At 35.1% G+C, this 17,673-nt stretch overlaps 1 protein-coding gene across 1 annotated transcript in view; it reads left to right on the top strand.

Annotated features, from left to right (window-relative positions):
• LOC142533718 (tripeptidyl-peptidase 2) overlaps window positions 1-12,162 on the top strand; it is a 31,891-nt gene extending 19,729 nt beyond the window's left edge. Inside the window, 8 exon segments of the mRNA XM_075640583.1 lie at window positions 2-136; window positions 257-325; window positions 711-803; window positions 2,668-2,760; window positions 4,404-4,502; window positions 4,633-4,725; window positions 10,846-11,028; window positions 11,646-12,162. Coding sequence (XP_075496698.1) covers window positions 2-136; window positions 257-325; window positions 711-803; window positions 2,668-2,760; window positions 4,404-4,502; window positions 4,633-4,725; window positions 10,846-11,028; window positions 11,646-11,804 — 924 coding nt within the window. The 3' untranslated portion in view covers window positions 11,805-12,162.
• The last annotated feature ends 5,511 nt before the right edge of the window (window positions 12,163-17,673 follow it).

Below are 17,673 nucleotides of genomic sequence, written 5' to 3'. Positions count from 1 at the left end.
GGCTGTTTCAACTGGCTCCGTACTTGTTGGCGCAATTTCATATGGAAAGGTTTCTCTTGGGGCAAATAGCGATGAGAAAAATCCAGAAAAGAACCCTGTATCATATCAAATATCATACATCGTCCCACCTGTTCAGGTTCTTAAACTTGCCTTGTCTTACAAAACAATCTACAGTGGTTCACGGGGAAAATTTATGATATATTTCTACACGGATGCTTGCCTAACTTTTGTACCTTTTTGCTTGTATTTTTATTAGTTTGATGAGGATAAGGGTAAAGGTTCTTCGAGTTGCACAAAGAGTGTGGCTGAACAATTAGAGGAAGAGGTAAAAATTTACTAGATTACAAATACTCATAGAAAAATTTACTATTCGAGCTCCTTAGTATTTTCTCTGTTCTGTTCAATGGCTTAGCACTTCAATTTAGGAGGGTTTATATCTTTATTCAAATCTTTTTAGCAAAGATTTTTTTGAAGGCTCATGAAAGTGTTATTTTTGAGAACTTTATAAACTGGGGAAAGAAAAGTGAAAAGGCAAAGGAAAGAAAATTTAAAAAACCTGAAACACTTGAAACAAGAGGAATGGAAATTATGCTATTTACTAAACTTGTTATCACCATTACTGGTTTCTTGCATATGATGTTGAATAGTTTCAATTCTATTGAATACTGAAAAATGCTATACTTAGAGTTGGAATTAATCTTGCCAACCAGGTCAGGGATGCTAAAATAAAAGTTCTCTCTGGCCTAAAACAAGGCACTGAGGAGGAGCGCCTCGAATGGAAAAAGTTATCAGCCGCACTTAAGGTCTTCTTTTTCTATACTGCGATGTATATTTTACACCTTTTTTCAGAATCAAGTGCCATCGGTGCATGTAATATCATACATATGTAGTAACTTGTTGAAATTATTGATTATCATTTGTTATTTAAGCCTCATGTAAAACAACTATTTTTATAGCTTATCCAGTGTTCTAAAATCAACCTAGGTGCCGCCTAGGCGCCGGCCGACACACTGAAAAAGTGCTAGTTGGCCAACCTAGGTGTCGTCTAGGCGGTCAAAAATTACCTTTTTTTTCTTGCCTTTTTTTAAAAGTTTTTTGGGCTTTAATTTAAATTCAAAGCCCAATAAAAAAATGAAAAGTAATTTTATGATCGGTCCTAAATCAAATTCCACAAAGAAATGGTATTTGTTGGCTTGCTCTAACATACTAAACTTCATCTTATTATATCAATACCGCCGAATCCACCTAGCGGCGCCTAGTCCCCCCTAATCTTTAGCCGCTGGTCTGGCGTCCGGCTAACGCCTACCGAATTTTAGAACTTTGAGCTTATCGAACCCCAAATCATGTCTTCATACTGTTCACTATGGTTTCTTGATACACAATTGATGACATTTACACGCTCAAATGATTTGAACTAGTGTTCTAAATGACGGTCAAGGCGATGCCTAAAACGGAGGCGACCATCGACTGCTCGGCCTTTGAACTAGGCGCTTATGTAGACGGCCATAGGTGAGATGGGGCGGGCGAGACTGACGAGGCATGCAGTTTTAGGCAGTCAAAAAGTTAACAAATTTTTAAAAACCCTAGTTATTAATACATTATACACTCTCTCTTCAACACATAATAGCCAACTCAATCACCCACAAGTGCCACAAGCCCTATCTCCTTCCGTATGAAACAGGCTTAAGTACCTAAGCCTGAAGGTCCTGGAATCAAGTGTTGGAGGAGGCGAAAGAAAACACTTTCTAGGAGTGAGATATTCTATGAGTGACGGTGCATGGGCATGAACTAGGGCTCATGCTGGACCATTCTATCGACCCATGACCAGTAGCGGTGCATGGGTATAGGCCGAGGCCTATGTTGGTTCAGCCTAATGGCCTATGATCGTTATAGCCGTAGCCATTCCACTAGGTTAGAACTTTTAATTTCCAATAAATTTTTGTTCTAATTTTAAACTTAGGCTTTTGGTAAAAGTAATGATAATATATACGTTTTTAGTTTTAATATGATGATGAATTTTTATTAATTATCTTGTTAGTTGCATTTATATATTTATTTGCACTTTGTATAAATTGTATTACATTGTATGAAGCTTATTTATGCATAAATATCATTTAATTATGCATATATTGCATGATTATATATAATTAGGAATAAAAAAATTCAACCGCCTAGCTACTGCCTACAACCATTTACCACACTGATTTGAACTGATGCTCTCTTTCTCGCACTCCACCCATGCATTGAGAACATATGATTTTGATTCGGGGTTTCCAATGTAGAAAGTGTAGTCATACAAAAACATCTGGAACTGTTACTTTGATTTAGTCAGCTGCCACTGTAATATTGTATTTGAATGACACATGCACACTGCTGGATAAAAGGATGGATAAAAGGACCTGTGCTGATTTGGTGAATTTCTAATACTAATGGAATCTCTAAAGTGAAATCCATCCTTGAGTTAACTAACATGGTCTCAACGCTTCTCAGGCTCTTAATTGAACTACTATTGCTAGTGCTTTATATTTCGATGGATTTTTCTAGTGTGAGTAATGTTTTTATGCTCCCTGTGCCATTGCTTTAGGTAATTTTTGTAGTTTTCCTACATCATTATGGTTTTACAGTGGTTTGGATAGCTATTTTTTTTAACAATCAATCTGTTGGCAGTCAGAGTACCCGAAATACACTCCTTTGCTAGCCAAAATACTGGAAGGGCTGCTATCTCGGAACATCGAAGATAAAATTCGACATCATGAAGAGGTAATCTAGCACCTGTTACACTCACAAATATTTCTGTCAATGGAATGCTAATGAACAGAACAAAAAAGGATGCAATTATACTATAATTGAATATTTATTGAAATTAGAATATAACCCCGAGTTTCCTCTGCACACATGTATGCAAACCCTACCCTAGCTAAGCTAGTAAACACTCAAGGAATAAAACGTGTGAATGCCTAACTCTATTCTACTTCCCCCTATTATTTTTCCTTGCCCCTCCCAAAAGTCATTCCCTCTAAATTTCTTTTCATAACTAGATAAAATTTTGGCCCAGTTTAATATTACCCTCGCTACTAATTAGGCCGATTACACTTGAGTTCCGAACAGCACCCACCATTACTTTTTCTTATTTCTCTTTGTATTCATGTAGAAAAATTTGAGGATTACATTTTACTGTGAACAATTTCCAGTCACAGTGAAGTAATTTTCCTGAAATTAGGTTCTTGGTTTTAACTCTCAATAATCAACGTATATATTCTTTCCAAATTACCATTGGCTCTTTTAGTTAATCCCATTTATGGACCACTTTTGGTTCAGTAATATAAGGGCTCATAAAATTTTAAAAATATTGTTGTTTTAATCACTGCTTCCAGACTTCAAGTTTTGATTTTTAAAACTTTTCATTGGTGATCCATTAAAAGAAATGTGATTGCTTACTTGGCTTTTTGTTTGTTTTCTCCCAATTTTTTTTGCAAATCAAGGCTTCAATAGTGAAATCAACCAGTTTCTTCCAATGTTGGAATTCTCCTGCTTAAAATCTCGTGTGCCCAAGTAGGAGATTTGATTGTCCGGTAGATTGATGCTGATGCTGCTTTTGTATCTTGTTGGCATAAATTTGATTTCATATTCCATCTCAATCAATTTATAATGCAGCTTCAGTTCTGTCTCTCAATTATTTCTGTAATGATACTACAAATGTCATGAATCTTGTGTCAAGTATAAATGGCCATTTTCTCACTCATCCCATAGTAATTTTATTACGATACGATGAATTTCTTGAGTCTTGTCCCAAATAAAAGCGACCTTACCTGAGACTTGAGAAAACTGTTGGAATGAGTTTACTTTCATTGTTAGCTGTGCAAGATTTACATTTCCTGTTTTGGTTGAACAATCAAGTTAAATGTCATATCCCTCTCAGCCAATTTTGTAAAATTATTGGCCCTATTCTACATAATTTATCGTCATTACAAGAAAAAAATTATATTTTAAATTATATTGATTTACAGTTTGTCTCTAAAAAAATTAGTAACATTTTTCTAGAAGGTGATCAACAATAAGTTAACCTGGTTCTGCTTAAATCTGATCCAAAACTAAACTTGTAATCGTCGAACAGCCATCAGTATCAACTGCTAAGTTAACTAATATGATTTTAATCCTAACTGTTGGTATGCAAATCTTGTGTGAATGTGTGGCAACTGTTTACAGCAAAGAAAATCCTGCAGTAACTTATGGAAGTTTAAGAGTCTAATACTAAATTTTTCAGCACTTGCTAATTTTGTTTGCTAATAGCCCCAAGATTGATTTACATCCAAAAGAAGCAATTAAATTGATCTCATTACTGACTATTATCTACTGATGTACTTTTGTGCATAATTTCCTATAATTAATCTGCTACTGTGCAGATTATTAGCGAAGCGGATGAGCTTATTGACAGCGTTGATGCAGATGAATTGATGAAATATTTCTCCGTCAAAAGCGATCCAGATGATGAGGGTGCAGAGGTGAACATTTAATAATTTCATCTGCTCCTTGGATGAGAAGTATAACACTGTTTGAATTATTTTTTTATCTTCCCCTATCATTTTACCTTAGAGTTTCAAACTTTGAGATGATAGTATGCTTTTAACCTAGAAAACAAAGAAGAAAATGGAGACAACTCGTGAGCAGTTGGCAGAGGCCTTGTATCAGAAAGGACTGGCTATAACAGAGATTGATATGTTGAAGGTATGAAAGACCTCAATTGGCTGGGCCTTGTTTAGTTGTTTAATTGAATAAACTTGGATAAATATTTGATCATGATTTAGAATCGAACATTCCAGTATGCATGATTTCATACCATAGGAATTTGATGCCATTTAAAAAAATCACACCCAATAAAATATCTTGAAATGATAATCATGAACCGATTTCTTCAATGGAAACGAACCATACCAAAATATAACTGTGTATCTAAGAAAAAAGGTGAGATGACTTCGTCCGAAGGCAAAGCCATTCGGACTGCTCAAGTTATTATAGTCTTTGAGAGAAAAAAATACATGATTAGCATAAATCATTGAATATAAAAACATACATTGATTAGGGTTATCCCTTTATTTTTATAGGTGGAGAGTCCTAGTTAATATGTAATTTTATTATACATGGCAACTAGATCCGTGCATATCCACGTAATATTCTGTAATATCTCTAAAATATAATTAAGGTTTTGATAGGATTTTTACCATATCATCAATAGTACCTCGCAAAAAAGTGACGACAAATGAAATGATGGATGAACATTCAAGTGAGGAAAATTATATTTTAGGGTAAGTTAGATAATATTCTAGTTGCCTGTCATAATGTCCTTTAACCGTTTGTTGGAGTGGACTTTTTGAGGTGGCCAAATTAAGTGGTCAATATAGTCGTTCTGATACTAAGTAGATAGTCAAATGATGTTTCATGCCGATCCGGAAATGTCTATACTGCTCAATAAGAGATCCAGTCAAGATGTAGAGACCAACATAAGATAGAACATTTGTAAGAAGTCCGAGATAATATCCATGACCACAAGAAGACCAAAGAGATCCAAAGTGATAATACGTGTCCGAGAAGACCATGATTAACAGTTTATACATACGTATTATCTGATCTCGTAAAGAGTTGTAGATGAAGACCTGCTGAAAGTCGAGCACAAATGAAGAGAGAGAATAATGTGCTAAAAACCGAGCTCAAATAAAGAGATATAGAAAGTAATATGCTAAAAATTGAGCTCAAATAAAGGGCAGTATAAAATACAATGCAGAAAACCGAGTTATAAAATAACAACTGAAAACCTATCTCAAATAAAGAGCTATAGAGAATAATCTGCTAAAAATTGAGCTCGAATAAAGAGTTATATATAAATTCTTGCTGAGATCCGAGCTCAAATAAAGAACTATTGAAACAACCAATGAAGACCAAACTCAAATAAAGAGCAGTAAATTAAGAGTCCAATTAATGTTGTCGGGCACGAGGTGTAGCTTATGTATTTGCCAAGAATATTTGGCTTATTGAGTACCGAGCACGAGGTCGAGCTTATATGGGCTTACTGAGTGCCGAGCGAGAGGTCGGGCTTATATGGACCCAAACAATACTGAATATTGCATAAAGTTGAGATGATTGACTGGTTTAAAATATTTTCTTTTCAGCGAAAGAAAAAATATACGCTTGATCAAACAATCATGAATCTTGTATCAAATTTGAAAAGGATTGATTGTTTGAAAATATTTCTTTTTGAGAAAAAGAAAAATTAGGGAGCCAAGCTATCGGAGATCATGGCGTAAAGGTTCATGCCCTTTCGATTGCGGATGCGAGAACATAACATAAGTCTCACAGCTTCGTCGTCCGATTCTATGCCTAATATACCTGCTCTTCAAGGATAAATTCTTTTGTGCATGGGTATAGTTCTACTATGATTCAATTCCTTCAAAACAAGGTGCTCCCCTTTATTCCTACCAAACTTGGAAGGCTTCAAACATTATTGAAAAGAAACAATAACTTTTAAAGAATAAAACTTTAGTCATTTAGTGCTAAAAGAGAAATATCCAGAAGACTTATCTTTATTTCTCGAGCTGTTGAGTAAGACCTGACTAGGTTGTCACAAGGGGCCAAGCTAGGGTGCCCGATAGTAAAAATCAAGAGTTGAGCCCAGGCACGGTGCACCGAGCAGACTGAAGGACACTCTACATTTGTTACTATTGCCCCATTATATAGATTGTTTAAATCTGAAGTATTCAATGAATCTCAATAAAGAGCCTGGTCTAAGAAATCCACAAGCGAAAAGCCTAATCCGAGAAATCCATCCAGCTCAAAATGTTAATAATTTGGTATCATAACTCATAAGTACGTCCTGGAGAAAGCAAAATCGACCTTGCATGGACTGTCATGTATGCAAAATAGCAGTGCTAGAATGAGAAGAGATTAGCTTGTTTAACAGTAAAAAAAATCATGGAGTAGTTTGACTAGTAAAATACCCACGAATGCTACTCTGCTAAGGCTGCAAAATGACATGAAACCAAGGCAAAAACAATCAAAATAATAATTTGAATGTATGGCATATCAGGAAGAAATTACGGAATATCAAAATTCGTGCAATGGTGAATCCCTAACGCCTGAAGCTTTTCTTATTAGATATGACAGTAGAATATCCCAAGTGGTAAGATAGTCATATATCAAGGGTTTAACAAATTAACTCAAGAATGATTCTCAAAAATATATTAGTCTTTTTCATGGACATAAAAATAATAATTACCGAGGTGCGTGCCTACAGTTCAATTAACATGACAAACCCACTAAGAAAATAAATCAATACATTTAATGCACCAAATGCAATTACTTCAACGTTACTGTTTGAATCGATCAACCACTTAGCAAAAAGTGAAAGCAATTTCTCCTGTGAAACCTTAGGAATATCTGGACTCAAATTCAGATTGTTCTTTAGTGAAAGAACGTTACCAAATCTAAAATAGACTACAATATTCAGTTCTAGGAATAAGGACCAAAAAACCAACAGAATACTAATGATGCACTCATGCACCAAATAATAAGTAGTTGAACAAATAGGTTGATATAAACAAATGGAAGTCCACGAAAAGTTTTTCCAAAAGTATTCCTGCGAAAAAAAATTTAATCATGCAACAAAGACTTATAAAGTTCAACAAGATCCAGCCCCCTCTTAATTTCCAACTTCAGATAAACTACTGAACTTTAATCCAAGCTTGGCCAATAGAAATAATTTCCGAAATGCCAAGACATGCCTGATTGAAGCGCACAACTAGCTCAATATAGATTGTAATGACGTGCTTTGAATACATAAAACAAGAGTCACCAATAGCAAGTCCCAACTCATAATAAATTCAAGAAGAAGAATTCCGAAGAGTGATGCTATTTTTGAAAATGGAAATTAACTCTTGAATGGTAATCTATCACAATACCAAATTATATGTACATAAACATTTTTAAGCTAACAACTCTGATGTCATGAGATGATTAACAGATTCCGCCTTCTGGCACTTTCTAATACGAGTTCACCGGTATTTGTCAAAAGAAAAAAGATATTCTCCGATTAACCACACAAAACAGCAGTATGAAATAATATTGATATAATAAGGCAGAATAAATCAAACCCATCTTTCAAAGTACTGAGCCGATAAGTGATGCTCCAAGGTCACACAACTAGAAAGATGACGCATGCCTCGGAGATGAATTTCCAACCTAATAATGGTAGAGCAGTCCGATGAGGAGCGCAATTGTTGTATTGTGGGCTTCTTCGAGGTCGTTGAATGTGGATGGTCGATAATTCATACTTTATTTCAGAGAAGTAGGAGACATGAGTGAGAGGACAGTAGCTGCAACTGTCTCCAACAACATATGCCTGAGTTTTCTCTCCAAGTTCCTCCAACAGGTTGACGCCATGGCTCTGCCTATAGAGACCCGTTTAGAGCCAAAAACTAGTGATGAAATAATTGACCTGGAAGCCATCTCTGGTCTTAAAGAGTCTGCTGCTATTGAACTTAAGGAAAAGGGTAAGGAGTATGTAATAATTGGGAAGAAGCATTATTTAGATGCTATTGATTGCTACACGAGGGCCATTAATCAGAATGCCTTGGGTGATTTATAGCACTCCAATCTTTATTCCAATTGGGCTCTGTCAATCTGCTCCTAGGGAATTACCAGTGTGCTCTTCAGGATGCTGAGGAAGCTTATCGCCAAAGTGTGCAGTCATAGCATCATCCAACAATATGTTGCTAGGCTTTAAATCAAAGTGAATGATAACTGATGTGTTGCCAAGATGAAGATATTCCAAGGCTGAAGCAACATCCATTGCTATGTTCAATCTTTGTAACAAATCCAACCAGCTAAACTTCTGGGAATAAAGCCAATCATCAAGACTCCCACCGTGCATGTACTCTTCTGTCTTGAGGCTCTTGGCTACTCTGTCTGAATGCAAACTGAAAACTTTAGCATCAGTTACTTTGCCATCCGAAAGCACTCCTCTGAATATTGAACCAAAACTTCCGGTTCCGAATAAGTTGCTCTTATGAAAGTCATATGTTGCCTGTGAAAGCTCTTGATAGGAAATTCCACCCCATGAATCAATTAATGCGCTTTCACACTCCGGTGTGCCTCTGTTCGATTTTCTTTTCCTCATTAGTACAACAATCAAAGTCACTATGAAGATTGCTGATATACATGGGGGTATAACATACTTCATCATCTTCACAGTATCATTCGACCTTGTTTTTCCTTTACAAGGTGGAACTTGTAAACGGGTTTCACCATATAGACCGGAGTTTTTAAGGAATGATTGAGTAGTGAAGTTTTCAAAGTTTTCTCTAGTGGGATAATGCCCTTCTAGTCTTTTAGATTTCCAACAGATCTGGGAATATATCCTTCTAAAACGTTTGCGTCAAAGAAAGGGACGGCAAGGATTCTTGATCGTCAATATTACTAAAAATCTCACCTGAGAACTGATTGCGTGATAAATCTAGTTCTCTGATAACCTTAAGATTTCCAACAGGTGCCATGGAGTCGTTTAGGATGTTTGTCGACAAATTTAAGGCCGAGAGGTCATTCAGGTTTCACAAGTTAAAGGGTACACAGGATTCAAATTTGCTGGTGGCTCCCGTGATGAATTTTTTCCGTTTCCCATTGTTGTAGGATCAGACTGACCTGCTCAGGTAATTCATCGAGCAAGTGATGTGGACTTCCTGGGAAATTTTTTGAAGGTAGAAACGATGATTGATGGGTCCTTTCGAACTGAGCTTAGGCTACGCGGTAGAAAGTAGGGCTTTCCCGACAGTGGTCGTAGACGGCGGTGCAAAACGATTTTCAGGCAGTAGTCTGGGTGGCGACGGGTTTGGTGATGGGGCTTTCAATATTTTTACTCTTTTGACACATCGCCTATTGTTTGAGTCTTGCAAAGATGAGAAATAGAGGTGAGATTGGGTGTTTGGTGGCAGTGATGACAAATCTTCATTATCAAATTTCTAGTAACTGTTCTTGCTCAGTTTTTCCATTGACAGCTTTTTTTCTAATAATCTTTTCACCCCCTTTATTTGCTGCCAGTAAAGAACAATCATGAGATTTAATTTCTTTTACCACAAACGGCATCAATGGTGATAAAAAAAAAAATCACACCCAATAAAATACCTCAACCAATAATCGTGAACCGATTTCTTTAATGGAAACAAACCGAACCGACCCAAAATATAATTGTGTCAAATAAAAAAGGGTGAGATGACTCCATCCGGATATGAAGCCACTCCGACACTCAAGTCAGTATAATATTCGAGGCAAGAACACATGACTAGCATAAATAATTGCATAGAAAATGCGTATGAAAAACATAATTAGATAAGGGTTATGAGCCCTTTATTTATAAGTAGGAAATTGTTAATATGGACTTTTGTAATATTTGGCAAGTAGATTCATACATATCCACGTAATATTTTGTAATATCTTTAAAAAATAATTAAAGATTTGATAGGATTTTTACCACGTCATCAGAATTCATGATGAAGAGAATCGAGTTGTCAAAAGTATTTTTGAAATGAACCCAGAGCTTGTTCTTGTTCTAACAACATTGATTATTTTTATGTGAAGAAAATAAGTGAATAAAGTGATTCAGACATGCATTACACATTGAACAACATAGGAAAAAGTATTTCTTTGCTTGCATGGGAAGCATTTCTACGATAAAAAAAGGCTATTTGTCATGATACAATCATTGCGTTCTCAGTTTAGTTTGAAATTTATTTCCTCTTGATCAAACCAAGCATTACTTTAATAGCTTTAGAATTTTGATTGCACCGATTATTTTATCTGTAGCATTGTGAGAAAGTTGTGGATAAGGAGCATACTCAAGCTGCATCTGACTCCAGTGGACAATCAGTTTTGTTTGAAGAGAATTTCAAAGAACTCCAAAAATGGGTGGATGTGAAATCCTCCAAATATGGTACCCTCTCTGTTACACGTGAGAGGCGCAAAGGGTGTCTTGGCACTGCAGTAAAGGTACTGTTTTTGCTGAGTTTGGTTTTAGTAACTTATCACCCATGTAAAATGGATGCTAGAGGAGAATAATTTTGCTGGCCTCTCATGTAAAAATGGATGCTAGAGGAGAAAAATTTTGCTGGCCTCTACTGTGACAAACTACTACTTAATTCCATGAAGTATGGGCCATAATTTTGGAAGCTCCTTAGTACTACTCAATTAGGAGCTCCCAGCCATTTGAACTTCACTACCTTTAAGTTTGTCCTGAAACAAAACGAACTCAGAGGGAGAATCAGATTTTTCTTTTAATTATCCCAACTATCATAAATAGAATCCTCCAGCGAAGTTAAACTCTGACGGAGACATCCTTTTGTCTTTGAATTAGCATTCATAGGTCATAGAAGATGGTGAGAGAGCACAATTTTTATCTGTTTAAGCTGGAAGGTTAACTTCAGGCCTTGTGACAACTTAATTTTTCGAGCTGACGTAAGGACAAGGTTTCCTACATTGTTACTTAAAAGTTTGTGACTGGTATAATATACTATATTATCCATCGTGTTACTTGTTATATGCTCATCTTTTCTCTGAAATTTAGCAGAATCTCTAAGGTTTTGTCTTGTACGACTCTCTGAATGCAGGTGCTAAATAACATGATCCAAGAAGATGGCCACCCTCCTAAGAAGAAGTTCTATGAACTGAAGCTTTCGTTGCTAGAGCAAATGGGATGGGGCCATATAGTGACATATGAGAAACAGTGGATGAATGTTCGTTTCCCGGCAAATCTACCTCTATTTTAAGCTTTTACATCTTCGTACGAAGTTATTCAACAAGAGCAAGAGAGTTCTGTGCTTCCACAATGTTCATGTATTGAAGTGAAAGACATGGAGTTCGCCTTGAAAAAACAAGTCATTTCTCTAGCGTGGGCAGATAAATTTTTCTCAACTTATCAAGTAGTAGCCTATGCAGTTATCTGAGGTACTTACCGAACGGTAGTTTCCCACTGAGTAGAGTCATTGTACATCCTGCATTATAAAGACTTTCGCAGCATGTTTTAAAATAGCTAGACAGCCGCACATGTTGATACAAATATAAAACACGGATATTAGCGATAATAATTTATTTAAATATGTGATTGATATTTCAAATAGCAATAATGCTTCAAAAACAACCAACTAATATTTTTAGGAATCAAATGTTCATATTTTATCTTCTTGATAATCTTTGAAGCTCTTCGTTTCTTGGCATTGACGTTTCCTGTTGAACTGTCCTGTTTATGGATAGCTTCTGCAACATCTTTAATAGGTCATCATGATAGTTTATTGAGCTATCCAGTTTGAATAAAAATGCATGGAGCTTGGTGTTTGGTTCAGTGTTTTCAAAATCGGTGTAGTTCGACCGGTTCCAGTACAGGCCGATGATGCTAAAAACATTTGATTGGTTGGCGAAAACGGCTTCGATCGTTCGTACTTTTTAATTTTTTAAAAAATCGATTTTTATTTTATTTTTTACAAAATAAAATATTTTTTATATTTAAAATTTAAAAATTTATTTTGTGTATATATATATATATATATATTTATTTATTTGAACTATATTTAAAATATTATTTTAATAATATTATATACGTAAGATGATTGAATTTTATGCTAGGGGAAACCTATAAAATGAAATTAGGAACGCTAAGAACTTATGGATAATTGTAGAAATTTCGGAATTAAAGATCAATTGGATAATTTTCGAGGACATTAAGAATTAATTTTGCAATTATTAAGAAATTTGGGGATTGATTTAACAATAAGTGAGAATTGAACAGTTTAAATGATATAAATTTTCGATGATTTAAGCTTGAAGAAATATTTAGAGCCTTGAAACATCTGGGTTATAAATAAGGAATGATAATCAAGGGCAATGTAAGATGATTCAATATTGAGCTTGAAAATCTAAACGTTAGTGGAATAATATTGTGGTAAATTAAAACTTTAGAGTGATGACAATTTAAGGTAAATTTGATCAATTAGTTAAGTTATAAGATTGGACATTAAGTTAACATATTTTTGGGAACTTAAGTTTGATGTATCATAAGTTTTAGTCATGATCTTAAGAGTTAAAATTATACCTTTGTTATGGTTAATTTTTTTTAAAAAAAGTTGGACATGATTGATGGTTATGTTATTTGAGAGACCGTATGTAAGAAGTGAGATAGACATCATGTCTTGGGGAAATTAAAAATGTTTGTTCTTAAAAGTCTAGTAATATCGTGATACTTGGAAGTAAGTATGTATGATATACTCACGAACATTTAGATGTTATGCTTTATAAGGAATAAATACACCTGAGGAATTTTTGAAAGTCATTTAGAAACTTGGGATTAAGCGGATACGTGTGTTGAAATTTTGTTATCTAAGACTATTTGGTTGGGTAAGTTTGAATTCCAGTTTATGCGATAGGTGTTCATATAAATTTTTTGGGCTGAAATAAAAATAAAAAGAATTAGTTGTGTTCAACATAGGTTACTAATGAACGAATATGAAGATTTTTATTGAGTAAGAAATCTAAAATTTTCATACGTGGATTCTAGAATTCTACGGATTTTAAGTGAAGTTGAATTATTAAAGTTAGTCTAACACTAATATAGGATAACTTTTTAAGTTTTATATGCTAGTATTAATTAAGCATTAAGAATACGTCAGAATGCGACAACCATTCCAATGAGGAAAGCCCAAGTGTCTTAGGTCTCAACTATATTGTAATTGAAAAGAAAATAGTTTAAGCATGTAATTGATGTTAGAAGGATTTTATTATATTAGTAGAAGATCGATATTATATATTTGGATTTTATAGATTAACGTTACTCGAAATTTAAGATTTGAAACAATTTATACTTGGAATGTACTTGTAAATAGTTAAGTTACGTTAGTTGGGTGCCGTAAGATAAATATTTGATTCAAGGATCTTAGGCTAATATTATTATGGGGTTGAGATAATGTTTTAACTTTTAATTGTATTACCGAGAATAGAAGTCGATTAGTAAATTTTGGTACTAAGATATCTTAAGCCGAACTGTCTAAATGCTAGTATTTGGATTTAAAGCCTTAGCATACCTTGAGTTCAATAAATTTAAGAAATGATGTTTTTGGGATTTTAATGTTGAAATATATAGGTTCGATTAATATCTTGGGTATAGTATAAGAAAAAGTAAGGTGCGATAAGTTTGGACCTCCACTTCTAGTACTAGAAATTGCGAGAAGAGTCAAAATTCAAGGTTATAGTAAAATATAACTAAGTCACCATAGGTCGTTTTAAGTTGAGATTCACAAACGAGGATGTTGAAGGCAAATTTAATTAGAATTGAGGAGACATGAGGACAGTTAACACTTCTTTTATCAGAGTGGCGCAACGGAAGCGTGGATTATTGGAATACTCGAATTAAGAGTCTAAACTTTTTGATCATCAAGGATAAACGAATTTCGGGGACGAAATTCAATTTAAGGGATATATATTGTAACGTTATGAAAATTTGAAGGTCCACGTGAATCTCATGCATGCCAGTTATCAAATTTCTTAGGTATTTTAATTAATTATTTTTAATGCATTTAAAACATGATTGTGACAAGACTATGTGCTTTATTGCATGGTTTATAAAAATTTCATGCACAAGGGCTTTTAGTAGTTTTCGCGCTCGAATGAGGAACGGAGACTGGGGATAAATAAGGAAAAATGTTTTTTACTAAATAATTATTTTTAATTATTTAATATATGGTGTAATTAAGTGAGATTTTCGAAAATGGGCCTTGGTGGAGTATATTTACTCGCCAGGTCATATTTTTAACCGATACGCAAAATTTAGCAAGTCGGGGGACTCTTAGAGGGTTCGATCAATATTTTCAAAAACGTACCTAAACGAAATATTTTTCAGGAATATTTTTGGGCTTAATGGGAGTATTTTATTGCGTAATGGGCCTAAAATCTTTTTAACCTCTTTAATTTCAATTAAGAGTCCATTAACACTTAAACTCCTTAATTTAAACCCTAAACCTAATTTTTACATGGTGGCCGCCCCTCCCTCATTCAACAGAAGCACTTTCACAAAAAAATTCAGCAACCTTTGAAAATCCCCTCAAGCTTTCAAAGAAAACTCCTTCCCCGTCTCTCCGATGCAAGTTCTAGGCGTATATCTCAAGGTTTTCGAGCGTTAAGACACGCCATAAATCTTTTTTTCTCATCATTCATGCTATTATATGCTGATGTGTGTGTGTGTGCATGATGAATGCATTGTTCTATTATGTTGTATCATTTACGTACCGTTTTGTCATGAAATATGCACATTCTTGCATGTAACTCATGATTTTTGTGTTGCTGTGTAAGGGGCTGCCGATTTGTGATGCTAGGGGGCTGAACACGTCGATGGTTAAGGTATATAAGTGCTAGAGTCGAGGGTCGGTTGAACCATGGTGAGGTTCGATCGAACCTAGGTTATGTTTGTGAGGTTTGCGGCTAGTTCGAGCTTGGGGATGAGAACCGACTGTAGGGGAGCCTATGGTTGAGACGTGGTCTAGGAGGGCTCAACCGCCGCTGGTCTTGTTGTAGGGGTCGGTCGGTGCTCTTGTACCGAGATGAAAGGAGATCGGTTACGGGTACCCGAATGCGCAACGAAAGTTTCAAAAATCATATTTTCAATAGAAAAAACGAGCATCCCACTCGATGTGTAGCAAATAACAAACACAAAATCATACATAATGTGTTTAGGGTTTTACCTATCAATCACAAAGATTGATGATTTTCTATCCTTTCATCAAATGAAGAATCAAATATTTTTAAGAAAAATGGGGAGAAATTCGGCCACCATGGAGAGAAGAGGAGGGAAGCATTTTATTGGTTGTGTAAAAAATGTTGTGTATTCCAAAGGCATGATAGCCTTTAATCTGAAAAAGTTGACTCCCAACCTTTCACCTTCCTTGCATGTTATTTGGGCTTGTAACAATTACAAAGTTCATGTACTATTATTTAAATATCTCAAACACTATTTGAGTTCAATTAAATCTTACTTGAATTTATTCAAGCTCACTAGTTAAATAATTATTTTCATTTTGGCTCTACAAGACCCAATATTATTTAATTAATTCAACACTTGTATTAATTTAATTATTTGGAGTCTACTAGGTCCACTAGTGTTTAATTAATTCAACACTTGAAATAATTTAATTTAGTCCACAACAATGTTTATGAAAATCACAATTTTCAAATACATTATTTATTTGTCTAACTTTTAATTTAGGAATACTTCCACAAATTAAAATTTATATTCATTATATAGAAGTCATACTTCTAATATTCACTGGGCTTATAAACTCCTTTATAAGCCGTTCAATATATTGAACTAATTTCCTTCTCAACAGGATCTAGAAAGGTAGTACTTGTGTGGCCCTCAATGGTTCATTGATGCAACTAGCAGTGGGTTCACATCCCAATGTGATTCAGGGACTAAACATGTCCTTATATGAGCATACTCCAATTGCCCCATTCTTACTTATCAACTCATTGATAATAAGATCGTCAAAACTCAAGTGTGATAGAACCCAACCAATCATGTTAAACGCCTAGCAGCATCGCTTACATGATTCCCTAGGTATCAAATGATAGTGCCTATAAGAACCATTCGATTAGGTTTAGCGTACAGTATGGTCCCTTCATCTCATATATCCCGATCAATTCGACAACCATTGGTATATCGAGAGTTGTCAAAGAACCGATACTATGTCTCATGTCGTAGTTGCATCGATGGTGTAATCTAAGAAACCCCTTTCTTAATTACCACCAACGCTCTGATCAGAGATTTCAAACTACATACACATGAGATCACATATGATATCCATACCCGAAGGTAAGCAGTGAATCCTCGACTACAATGCATAGACTCCTATATGTTTCGACAAAACATCCAACATTGCCACCTGATGACCCCATATGAGTCGGTAAACAAGTCAAAGTGCATTCTAGTATATAGAGTCACAATGTTGTCCCGGGTCATAAGGACTAATGGTGTACAACCATAAACTAGGACGTTTCCACTCGATAAGTGAGAACCACTTGGAAAGCCTTTTATGGAGGGTTGTTCAGTGCACTCTACATGGAGCACCTATCTGTATGCTCGGACATCACGATGTCCCCTACCAATGAAACATGATACTCACATCGCAGATACTAGTCTCAAACTCAAGCGGCCTTTAACCTTCTTAGCGGCGACTGAATCGACTAGGAACTGTTTAGAATATACAGTATTCTAAATATGAGTTTCATGACACTCATCATATGAGCATCTCATATTCTTTCTACTATTAGTATATTGAAGGACTTTATCTATGCAACAAACATGTGTATATAGATAAAGATGTGCTAAAACAATAATTTAAAATATTATTAAAATAAATATTGTTTATACATTGAGTTTCAATGTGAACCTTCGGCCAACACGTGGCTCGACTAGCATCTACTCTAACAATCTACCACTTGCACTAGAGTCAACTACCCATATGCTTCAAACCCATCGATTCGTAATGCTTCTCGAATAATGGTCCAGGTAAAGGCTTATTTAGTGGATCGACAACATTTTCTGCGGAGCTGACTTTGTCAATCGACATTTCTCCTCTTTCCACAATCTCTCAGATG

This window comes from Primulina tabacum, chromosome 18 (assembly GCF_025594145.1).
Source record: "Primulina tabacum isolate GXHZ01 chromosome 18, ASM2559414v2, whole genome shotgun sequence".
NCBI classification, from domain to species: domain Eukaryota; kingdom Viridiplantae; phylum Streptophyta; class Magnoliopsida; order Lamiales; family Gesneriaceae; genus Primulina; species Primulina tabacum.
This window is presented reverse-complemented; position numbering and strand designations above follow the sequence as displayed.